Source organism: Crassostrea angulata, chromosome 3 (genome assembly GCF_025612915.1).
Source record: "Crassostrea angulata isolate pt1a10 chromosome 3, ASM2561291v2, whole genome shotgun sequence".
In the NCBI taxonomy this organism is placed as follows: Eukaryota; Metazoa; Mollusca; class Bivalvia; order Ostreida; family Ostreidae; genus Magallana; species Magallana angulata.
The window spans coordinates 49,565,817-49,578,225 of record NC_069113.1 but is presented as its reverse complement, the minus strand read 5'-3'; the positions used below and the strand labels follow the sequence as shown (position 1 = coordinate 49,578,225).

The window sequence follows — 12,409 nt, the reverse complement described above, 5'->3', positions numbered from 1 at the left end:
CCTCACATTTTGACCTGAATGACCTTTGAATAAAAGTTTATTTGAAGGGTAAAACATCATTTGTTACTTGTGTACATACTGACCATGGGTAGAATTGCAAATTTCTTGGTTTTACGACTTTATAGTCTACTAGTACCAATGATAATTAACTGCAACAGTAAAACCATGGTTTTCAAGATTCTGGCACTAATCACCAATGACAGATTCAGAAACGCAGGAAACATGTAGTTAATGTTTTTATTAAAACATATATATCTCTGCATTCTTGTATCACAGCATATCAAATTATATAAACAGATGAAAGACAATGGACTCGTATAAATTGAGGACTTGTCTAATTCAATTTAAAAATGCATCTTTCGATATAAGAGAAATGAACTAGTAAGGAAATGACAATAATAACTTTACTCTAAACATTTTCAGTTTTTATGTTTCGTTGTACATTTTGATTTTAAGGAGGGATGCTGGTAATCTATTAACAATTCATTAGACTATTAACATTAGAAATTTCCAACATATATCCAAGAAATATCACAGTACAGGTAGAAGCATTGACCTTGGCAATCCACCCCCACCCACTTCCAAATTATTTTCTTGTGTAAAATATATCAGCAGACGGATGCAATATGAGTATATAATGCTACATCAACAGACAGAATGCAATATGAGTATATAACACTAATTCAACAGACAGAATGCTATTTGAGTTTTATATAACACTCAATTTAGACATTACAATGGTAAGACATGAATCAATCGCCAACAATGACTAGACGCTGGAAGAACATCACAATACATATTCATTATGCCATGTATACATCGTAATGCATATTCATCATAATTATGATTGCCTACAATATAATATTATCAACAGTCTTTAATGGAAATAAATAAATATTTAACAATACAACTATAGTAAATGAAAATGTTTGGCATACATAATAAAAGTTTATAAAATTTGTCTACATCTTAAAAATGTTTTTAAAAAGTGCATGCTCATAAAAAGAGTCCTTTTTCACATTTATTTATTACGGGAATTAAATGAATAAAAATATATGTATAACATTACACGTTGTACCAATTAAATGAAAATATGAACATGAAAGAAAAATAAATTGTTCAATAATTGCAAACAGTATGATGAACTATAATAAAATAATTGTATAGTGTCCAAAACCACAATATCAATTTATTATCCTGAAATTGAGATCTGATTGGTTTGAACAGAATCTTTTTTTAATTATAAATCGTGTACATTGTATTCAAATATAGAATATTTACCCATCAAGTTAAAATTTGAATTTCATGCCTATGAATGTACTTGGATATTAAAATAATGTACACTGTATGTTCTTTACATAATACAAATGAGACAATTACTGAAACATTGTTCTTATCAATCTAACACTCAAGTCTGTATTGTAGCACTTTGTGGTCTATGTTCCCCAAGGAGAGGACTGGTTTCGTCAGCAGGGCAAGAGTTGTCTGCCTTTATTCTATCAACTACAGTTTTCAATGCATTGCCTACAAATCCAAAAATAGCATTTGATACTTAAAAATTAATAATTAAAGTAAACACAATATAGACAGGAAATACAGAACACCCAGAAAATAAAATTATAATGATTTCATGCCAATGTGTCACCCAATTACCCTTGCAGAATAGACTGAGCCAGATTATTTGCATGCAGCATGCTACTAAGAGGGTCTGTTATGAAGAAGAGGCTGTCTTTCATCATCATCATCGGTCATTGCTTCTTCCTTTCTAAAGTTATTACTGACCAGGCTTTTCAGTGGCTTAACTACAACCGAAAAGAAAAATATTGCTTGCAAGCTAAAAGTTATATTAGTATTACCGGTAAGTTTTTGTGGCCATTTAGAAATTTAATGCAATTTACAGAAAATTCATGCAAACCATGCAAGCCAAATTTCAAGCTGTATATGTGTTGATGAAAATGCTCCGTTGTCATATACCATATATATATATATTTGCATTTCCATTGTTCTTTCCCACTGTAAGCCCATACGGAGGAGCTGCAATTATTTCTCTATAATCGCAATTGCTCTATCAGTATACTATGACGTCATAAAGGTGTAACGTTATATATACTTTTCCATGACGTTGTAGATTTAAACCACTATACGATACATCATGCGTTTTTCTCCAACTCCATTAAAATTGACGTATTTACATGTAATATTAAAACATGTTTTAGATAACATTTTAAAGGAATTACTGTTATAACATATCATTGATTCTGTTAACAAATCTATGTGAATTAAAAAGATACATTACAGTCTGAATGTTTACTTTTGATGTAATAGCTAAATGTCAAGGTCCAGGCTAATACAGGGTATTTGCGAGTAGTAAAATGCAAATATAAGTAATAAACAACGATTATTTAGTGAACATGGCGTTATGAATAGCAACTGCTCTGCTGGCATATTTTCCATGATGCGCTAGCGCGCATCATGGAATATGCCAACAGAGCAATTGCTATTCATAACGCCATGTTCACTAAATAACGTTGTTTATTTCTTAAATACACATGATTATATATATGATTATATATATGACCTTCTGATTATGAATATATCATGCTTATCAGGCATATTTATTAACCTAAAGTTCACTGAGGAAGAAAAATATTAAAAAGACGTTTCATGCATACTGAAAATAAACCAGTCAAACATGTATAAAGAGATTAATGAGGTTTTATTGAGTCTAGCATTCTGAGAAATCAATGACACCCTATCAATACATCCAATGTATTTATAACTTGTGTATGTATAGGTAATCAGTATACATGCCATGTTAGTTCATACCAAATTACTTTTTCTGCCAACTTGAATTTATACCTGTGTTAGGTCGCAGTCCTATTTTGTATGGAAGTAGAGATAAAAGAGCAATGAACGCTACAACTGCCACGCCCCCTGGGACAAAGGTCAGGACCTGACGGTAATAATCTTTACAGCTTGGACAACATGCTCTAGTAGGAAAAAGTCAAAGATTAAACATCTCTAAAATTTCTTTCAGTTTAATCATACAGAACTTAAAGCTCACATGAATTTATAAAAGCATTTGGTCGCCATATTAATTTTGATTGCTCCTCAACTGCAACAGGGTTTTATATACCGTTTCGAGAGTATTGCTCATTCTTATACATATATATATTGGAATATGAAAGAAAATATAACCTTAACATAGTAAAATAATCAAGAGAGGGTGAATTTTATGTTCTAATCACTTGATAAGCGTTTAATTCTTATTCTAGCATTGATTTTGTTGTTGGAACTCTCTATCTGTGGAATGCAGATACTTACACACAAGGATGCAGGTGTTGTATTAACACAACTGCGACCCCATTAGAGAGTTTGTCAGTAAAACTCATGGCACCATAAACAAATGCTCCTGATTCCTACAAAAACAATAGTATTTATCAACTTTTTTGAGATTTAATATTAGATGTATATATTTATTATCAAACAAATAAGATTGGAAGGTTCATTATTATATATATGCAAATGATAATGGAAGGTTCATTATTATGCAAATGAGATTTGAACGTTCATTATAATACATGTATATATGCAAATGATAATTGAAGGTTCATTATTATGCAAATGAGATTGGATGGTTCATTATTTTGCAAATGATATTTGAAGGTTCATTATTTTGAATAAAGAAAGAATTTACAGACTGCAATGAAAATGGCAATCAAGTAACAATTTTTATTAATTGACAGAACGCAATCTAGTCCAAGGCAAAAGAAGAAAAATCTTGGTACCAAAGTAGATTTAACCTACCACATTGCAGGCAATAAGGTCAGAGGTCATGGCTAAAGAGGTCACCAACATGGTAGATCCCCCCAGACCAAGCAGAATGACCGCCCCATACACTTGCTTGGCATTGTCGTGATTCAAAAAGTAAATCCAGGCACAAGCCCCGATACCAAGCGCCAGCCCCAGGGCATATGTGGCCTGAAATCATAAGAAAAAAACACCATTGTGAGTTTTATTGTCATTTCATCTTAAATATAACTCTTTTTTTGTAATACAGTACTGTTTAATTATGGTATTACACGTATTATGAATTTCATACAAATTCATACAAAAACTTTATAAAAATTTGTACATGTATTCATATAGCGGTGGTAGATTCCTAAACAAAATAATAATTAAGAAACAAAATTGAAAATCTCATATAAATTGATGCTGTGTATATAATAAAGGTACATGAACATACATGTACGTATGTAATACAAATATTCCTTATATCTACAAAATTATTTTAATGTTTCCAAAAATTACCCCCTCCCCCCACCCACACACACCAAACTTGCCTTTCGTCCCAGTCGAGAGTTGACCAGTCTCATTGCAATTGAGGCCACAAAGCCGGAAACATACACAACCAATGGAAAAATGGCAACAGAGTCCTACAGAGAGATAAATCCACAAACTACAAATCACTTCAAAATAATTAACAGGATTCATATTAACTTATTAAGGCCAAAAATAATTCTGTCTAAGAGTCAGGACTGTAGATTCCTAACTAATTATGAATTAATACATGTATCTGCATAAAATTATGAGAAGCACATATCACTTATTTTAATATTTTTTGGACTGATGTAAAATAAGTGAAATTATGATAAACATTTGGCCCTCACAGTTTTATATTCCATGCAAAACAGTTGAATCACGGAATTACGTTCTCGCGCGAATTAAGGAATCTACATTTATTGAATGCAATGCTGTACTTACCTTGGGCAGTTCCAGGGTTTCCGTTACATACAACGGGAGGTAGATCTGAGATACATTTACAAACAACCGAGTAGACATATATACTACTGCAATCTACAAATACATGTACATAAAAAATCAATTAAGTAAAAGGTACGTAATTCAATTTTAACATATGAAAGAAGAATGAACTCAAGTTAATGAAATGACATTTTCTAATGATGAGAGTAATGGAGTTCACAATTCAATATTAAAATAATAAAGAAGTATTCATAGAACATTGGGAAAGTGGGGAAGGAAAATTGTGGTTTTTGTGATTTCTTAATTTGAATGGGTGCTGGTTTTTTAATGGAATGAATGATATATGTGTAATTGTACCTAATTCATACACTCCTCAGTTTAGAACCCCTATACTTCACATTTGTATCAGCTAGTCAGAGTTTATCTTTAATATGTTTTTTCCCCATGTGATGTTATTTGGAAAGATATACCAGTAATCACATATTATGTAATAATAATCTCTGTGTATCATTGTACATAAGTGTTGAGATCAAAATAAAGGAGTACATGTATGGTTACATGTACATAGTAATATATGTACCTGATAAAACTGCATTGTAATTATACCTTCATAGTTACATGTACATAGTCATATATGTACCTGAAAAAACTGCATTGTAATTATACCTTCATAGTTACAAGTACATAGTCATATATGTACTTGATAAGATTGCATTGTAATTATACCTTCATAGTTACAAGTACATAGTCATAATGTACCTGATAAAACTGCATTGTAATTATACCTTCATAGTTACATGTACATAGTCATATATGTACCTGATAAAACTGCTTTGTTTTTAACCAACATTTCCATGTCATTCTGGTTCGAAGAACTGTAGATTTTTCTATCGTTGTGGAGAAACCGTCTGAGATGGCGTTTTCTGCAGTGCTTACATCGTCATGCTGTACTGGTTCGCGAACGATTAAATGGAAGGCTATACTGAAGACAATGCCCATACCAACAATGATGAACACCAGGTTCTGAAAAAAGGAACAAAATCATTAAACCATACATACAAATGACTCCCTGACAATATGATTTTAATTAATACTTTTCTCAGTGTATATAAATGTAGATTATGAAGTTCATACAATAAAGAAATATGGAGTTACCCGTGTACAAAAAACTTACCAGGGAAATTCAATATAGAATTTACCGGTATCACAACTATATATTCAAAAATGAAAATAAACGCTAAGCATACATGAATATCTGACACGTGAAAAGAGCAGAGTTGGTTCAAAACAAGATATGGGAGCTAACTGTAGAAACTAGGGATGGTCAATTGCAGAATTACTAATCGGTTAATTGCATTTCATTGCAACCAATTAACCAGTTACTTGCATCAAAATGAGCCCATTTTTTACATATTATTTTTAATGACTGTTATAAATAACAAAGCAAACACGGCATGGATATTCAGTTTTTATGCAAAATCAAAATATAATATGAAAATTATATCCCAAGATTATAATTCAAATAGAAATTGTAAACAATGAGCAAACAGTCATGAAATAGTTTCACTGATAACATGTTGCAATTTCAAAATCAGTTTGACTTCTCAAAACAAAGTCTGCTTAAAGACAAGCTATCAAATCCATCTCCGTTTGAAATGATTATCATTTTGGAATTTGGATGGTAGTAACATGTATGTGCCCGCTTCAGACAATTGCATTTTCTATGTAATAAAATGATGTCAGGTAAAAAAAAAAAAAAGGAAAATAATCACATTGAATGTAAGTGCAGTAATGATAATTGTAATGGTACTCTACAGTGATATTAGCACCATTTATTAATGATTAATAATGAGCTAATCAGACAAGGCAGCTGTGACATTTTGTTTTAAATGGTCATTATAATTAAACACCAACTGACCAATTTCCTCAGAGCTCAGCCCATGGTCTTAATTTAATTTGATTACAGATAATAGTCTCAAACGACAAAAACTAAAATTTATTTTGAAATTGCATTAAAATACAGAATCATTTTAACAAGGTCTTGGACTTTCAGTAGGACGTAACTATCTATTTCTTGCATCGATCAAAACAAGTTAAAAATGACGCTGGTTTCATGTGGAATATACACGGATTACGTAGTCTTTGCTCAAAAGCCAGACAAATCTTGTTGATTTCAAAGAGCAATGGCCTTCAATAAAATAGACAGGCCTACGTCACATTGCTGTTTGCTGCAACTACCAAAAGTCCAAGTTCTTGTTAAAATGGTTCTACATTATTTTTATTATAAACGACTAACTGATTACTGACTAAATAACTGATTACCATTGTTCTGACAAAATACCTGGTAATCAGTTTACTGGTTAGAGATTGCCATCCAAAATAGAAACACAGGTACACACCCTGAACTTGAGAGCATCCACAGAGGTCAGCTGGCTCTCCATGTTGTCGCTATGGTCACCGTGGAGGAGAAACAACAACCAGAAGATTCCAAACACCACCAGATTGGACAGGACGGTGAAGGCATACCTAAAATATAGCAATATACATTGCAATCATTATAATGTCTTTATATCGTATACTTACAGAAAATATACCCTTTTCTGCCCTGTGCGATATACACTGAAAAGTCACCTATTACCCGTGTAATATAAACCCTAGGGGTGTGATATAAGATTTATATCACATCCCTCTCTGTCAATCTTTGGTTGTTATATCACACCCGGCCCTTTCCGTAATTGGCTATTATGACGTAGAGTATGGTATGCCTTGTTCAACTTTGATCTTCGAGTATGACGTCAAATAGTTATGTCGACGTCAACTTGATATACAAACAGATGGCGCAGAAATTTCAGGGAAGTTTATTAAAGATAAAATATCTAGACACGGAGCGATTTTTTAACAATAATCATTCATCATATGATGTTTTTGTTGATTCTTTAATATTTTCTATAAGAATATGATATAAAAATCATAACATGGCAATTTTTAAAATCGCATCCTATAAAAGCTCTCGGTTACTGTATATCAGCCATAGAACCTGAAGGCTATTGGGCTGATATATACCAATCGCCGGCTAATATAGGATGCAATATAAATATTGCCATATCATGATTTTTATATCTATATATATATTCTGGTACACCTAAAATACAGGTGTCATATGTCATTACAATGCTAAGTATACTACAATATTACAGTTCACTGTAATAGATTAGGCATAATACCTGAAATATAGCAATATGTCATTATATTAATGTCAAGAATACTATAATATTACAGTACTGATAACCGGTACTTTGAAATAACCATGTACATTATGTATTTACCACTGAACATGTATAGTGTTTTCCTTTGTTATAAATTTAACATATTCTTCAGAAAGCAAACTCAAGACATATGTTTTTTTCACGCAAGTTGATGGGTTGTGAACAATTAATACATGTACTATCACATACCGGTACATCAATGATTTAGGAAAAGAGATATGTTCATGATTAAGAAAAATTTATTTATATAATGCTATATACCACTTGATATATTTAATTAATGTAAATGCGCCTAAAATGAAATCATGTCTTTATCTTAAACCACTTTTAGATTCTTCAAATTATGCAAACTGTAGACTCCTTGGCTGGGGAGAACTTAATGAATGTCAAGGCTGGCCCTCATAACAAAGTGAAAAACAGGAAACAGTTAGATGTACTTGGGTTTTCAGGGCTGAGACATCTCAACAAGGTACTTGATTCTACTTGTACAGGTATCCGCCAAGTACCCTGTTCCTTACAACAAGCCGTTAAAGCGCTGTTACCAGTAATCTCTGCATATGAATTAAGAGCCTCACCTGTCCTATCACAGCCAAGCTTATAAAACCATGTTATGAAAGCATTTAAAATCAACATTTTATCTTAATTTTTATCTCTGATAGTGTGTGTTCCCATGAGTCATGCAGATGGATATGTAGAAATTCAAGACTAACAGATTACACATTAATTATCACCCATTACGCATATCAAATTATATTTATATACATCTACCGTATATGATTTCCTTTATTACTAACAGAAATAGAGGAAATCATATACGGAAACTTATAGTTAATTCATAGCTCTATAGAACATCTGTGGAAACTCACAGCAAGGAGGAAATCTACACACCCCGTTTACTGATTGGTCGAAACCTGTAGCGACCAAAAAAAAAAATTGCGGACTGCACGAAATAATCATGAATCAGATGATGTCAGACTCAAATTCCAATAGGAGATGATTTGGATGTTTCTTTTAGCTAACAAAGTGATGTACATTAACAGTAATTTAGTGAAATATACTTACTTTTAACAATCAATTCATTAATTTGTTAAAAGAAAGATAAGATGTAAATATCTTAGATGATTCAGAAGGAATCATTAGGAAGCAGATTAAGAAGGTTGCGATCATAGAGAAAAAATTTACATAACCCGCTTACGCTGATTGTTTCAAATGATGCAAAGGTTTCTCTTTTGTTTGGATACCACAATAAAACTAAGTTGTGTGACTATTGTATTGATTGGTAATAATAGAAATAAAGCATGAAAAAAAAAAAAGTTATGTGACTGCAAGATGTTCAGGAGTGTGGAGAATTTTTTTCCTTCAATATCATAATTCAATATGTTCCTCTTCAGGGTTTGGCTCTCTTTCTTATATACATGTAAGAGCCACATATCAAATTTGGTCAAGTTAAAGGGAACAAAGAAGTTGAATGGACACTGATAGCAATTGGTCACCTGAGTAACCTCAGGTGATCGACCTAATAAAGTTGCTGGTAAACTATTTCCTACCTGATTCCATTGAGCTCTACTCTCTCGTTATCATCAGAGGTGAGATCAGGTATAAGTGACAAGTGAGAAATCTGGGTGGCTGCCCAGCCAAACTGGAAAATGACCACAAATGGAGCAAAGTAGATGAATTTGGACCAATCAGGGGCGTTTGGATAACCTATGCAGTCATTGAAGAGGAAAGGGTAACTGCAAGCCACGGATATTGTGCCTGATTTAAAAACAAATAATCAAACAGAGATTTAATTACTAAAAATTTCAGTTATAAATCAGTAATTTTATTTGCATTTAGTAAAAATTACATTGATTGCACGTATGTTTATGAATGTATTTCAAAACTCATAATTTTTTATTGCGATAAAATAAATCTACATAAATGAACACATTGAATATCAGCTAGACTATATGTAATAAAATATAAGCACAAGAAATAATTGTAAGTACCAGCAATGCTTATAAGAGTATAGATTCTCTATATCTGTTTACAATTGTATGTACCTACCTACAAGATGCCATGCTTTTCTCCTTCCTAGACCACAGAATCCCCTAGTTCTGTCCGACTCATACCCGATAAATGGTGTAAACATCGCATCACTCACTTGCCCTATCAGCATCAAATATCCCGCCAAATTGTTATTAAAGTTCATCACTTGATGGAAATACACAATGAGATAACTGAACCATACTGAGGCTGTCAGGTCATTCAGGACATGGCCTATACTGTACCCAAGTCTCTGGGTCAAAGGTAGTCCCATTCTCCAAATAATTTCTTTTAATTTTTCTGGTTTGAATAACAACACTAATATTCCAAGAAGGAGCAGAACTTCAATTTGGTGTCAGCTAGGCTTCGTATATTTTAAGTTAATTTTGTTACATTTTCTTGATTCAATGAATGAGTATATATACCGGTACCTAATTAAAATACCTGTGGAAAGAAAACCAAAATTTGTTATAAAAAATTATTTTACTGTGAGTTAATCTTCTTCTATATACTATCAAACATGAATATTTATGTTTAATATCATGATTCAAACACCTTTCACCACAGTTTTATTCTTAAATTTCGTAAAAATATGATGTATACTACAGTACTGATCAGACCCAACCCAACACCAGAGCAGCCCCAACTAAACCCCAGTTTACTTTCGTTTTTTTGTGGGGATTTACTCCGGGTCTACTTTTTGAAAATTTGGGTCCACTGGGGGTTTACTTTGGGTTTACTCAGGGTTTGCTTTTGGGGTCCACTGTATATGCACTGAGGTGTATGGTGGCATATCTCTGCCCCTTGTGTGCAAGTTATTTTTCTATCAAATATGTCTGTAATTCCTGCATGCCCCTTGTATAATCCAAATACACATGTAACATCTGCTTTCAGCAGCTAGGGTATACCTCTGATCAGGGTTTACTCTCTGTGCTCACTCTGGGTTTCCATGTACTTGGGGTTTACTCTGGGTCCACTCTAGAATCTAGTAAACCTAGTATACCCAGAGTAAACCCCAAAAGTAAACACAGGGTTTAGTTTGGTTTAACTTTGTTTTAGATTGGGTCTGATTGTCATGGTCCATTATTTGAAAACTCATCATGCCTAATATCAGATTTTTTCACGTTTCAGAGTTTACTTTAAAAAAATCCGTAAATGAAAACTGAGAACGCAATAGGGTAAACATTGATAAACGAAAAAATACAAAAAAGGATAAATCTGAGAAGAGTCACACACGATACGATAGGACTGATACCGTATGATATGTTATGATAGAATTGTAAAAACTAATGTTGCAGGTACTGTTAACTGATTAAAGGGACGTATATAGTATACTAACGGGATAGGCAACTTCTACATTCGCCATGTTTACTTCAGAAATAAAGTACGAGTTTTCGTGAATGTTGCAGAATAACCTCCGAGGTCGAGAAATGTTGTTTTGAAATATAAAAGCCGAGGCGTTAGCCGAGGCTTTTATATTTCAAACAACATTTCGAGACCGAGGAGGTTATCCTGCAACATTCACGATAACAAGAACTTTATTTCTATTCTACTAACAGCCCAGTATTTCTACAGATCGTTTCTCCTATAGAGAGACGATCTAGGTCATTTTGACGGCTGTTCCGTGTAACCCCAATGGTTTTGTTTGTAATGTTTAGGCCTACATGTGTATAGATCAAAGGAATCACATGCAGACGACAGACTTTTTCTTTGAATTTTTACTTAATACTCTTTACTTATTTATAAAATATCTTTAAATCATGTTCCTAAAATTTTAAGGGCAATTTAATACGATTATTTCTACTACACGTTAAATATTTTATGTAAAAACACGCAGTGAAAATGTGCTAGGGAGGTGCTAGAAACAGCCGCATTGATCTCTTAAAAATAAACATTTGAGGCAATACACATCGTTTTGACTGGAACTAACACGTGAAATTGACATAGTTTTAAAACTTTTTACGGTTTGAAGTTGTACTTTCATGGTCAGTGCGAAACAAATAGGTATTTCTGATCTGATAATTTACTGATGACGTTCGTGGTATATTGGAGAATAATGTCCGCGGCATCTCTTTGATCTCGGCAATAACTGTAGTAGAATTCCCACTATACTAGTTATTATATAGTATATACAATATAACAAAATAATCCAAACTCCTTTACTTTATTTATTGTAAAAACGTACTGAATTGAAATAATTTGTTTAATAATGCATCTGAAACACGTCATATTTGCCTTACCTGTTAAGATATTGTGTTCATATCAGTCCTGTCACGTTATTCAAACTTCATCATGAGTTCATGGCATATTGGGTTTGTAACGCCGCCATGTTGTTGTCATGTGATTTTTCACGT

General features: G+C 32.7%; 1 protein-coding gene across 2 annotated transcripts; it reads right to left on the bottom strand.

The window, feature by feature from the left end:
* Positions 1–221: 221 nt before the first annotated feature.
* Positions 222–12,404, bottom strand: LOC128176296 (major facilitator superfamily domain-containing protein 12-like). Of its 2 annotated transcripts, XM_052842540.1 has the most exons (12): positions 12,296–12,402; positions 10,077–10,499; positions 9,578–9,785; positions 7,164–7,290; positions 5,584–5,787; positions 4,765–4,857; positions 4,344–4,436; positions 3,808–3,981; positions 3,325–3,419; positions 2,860–2,990; positions 1,654–1,802; positions 1,386–1,524 (listed from the first exon to the last, which is right to left on the bottom strand). In XM_052842540.1, exons 2-11 carry the CDS (start codon positions 10,327–10,329, stop codon positions 1,699–1,701), a joined length of 1,482 nt encoding a protein of 493 aa, XP_052698500.1. In that variant the 5' UTR covers positions 10,330–10,499; positions 12,296–12,402; the 3' UTR covers positions 1,386–1,524; positions 1,654–1,698. The 2 variants fall into 2 exon arrangements, with proteins under 2 accessions (XP_052698499.1, XP_052698500.1); XM_052842539.1 differs by lacking the exon at positions 1,654–1,802 and having other exon boundaries at positions 222–1,524; positions 12,296–12,404.
* Positions 12,405–12,409: the final 5 nt, after the last annotated feature.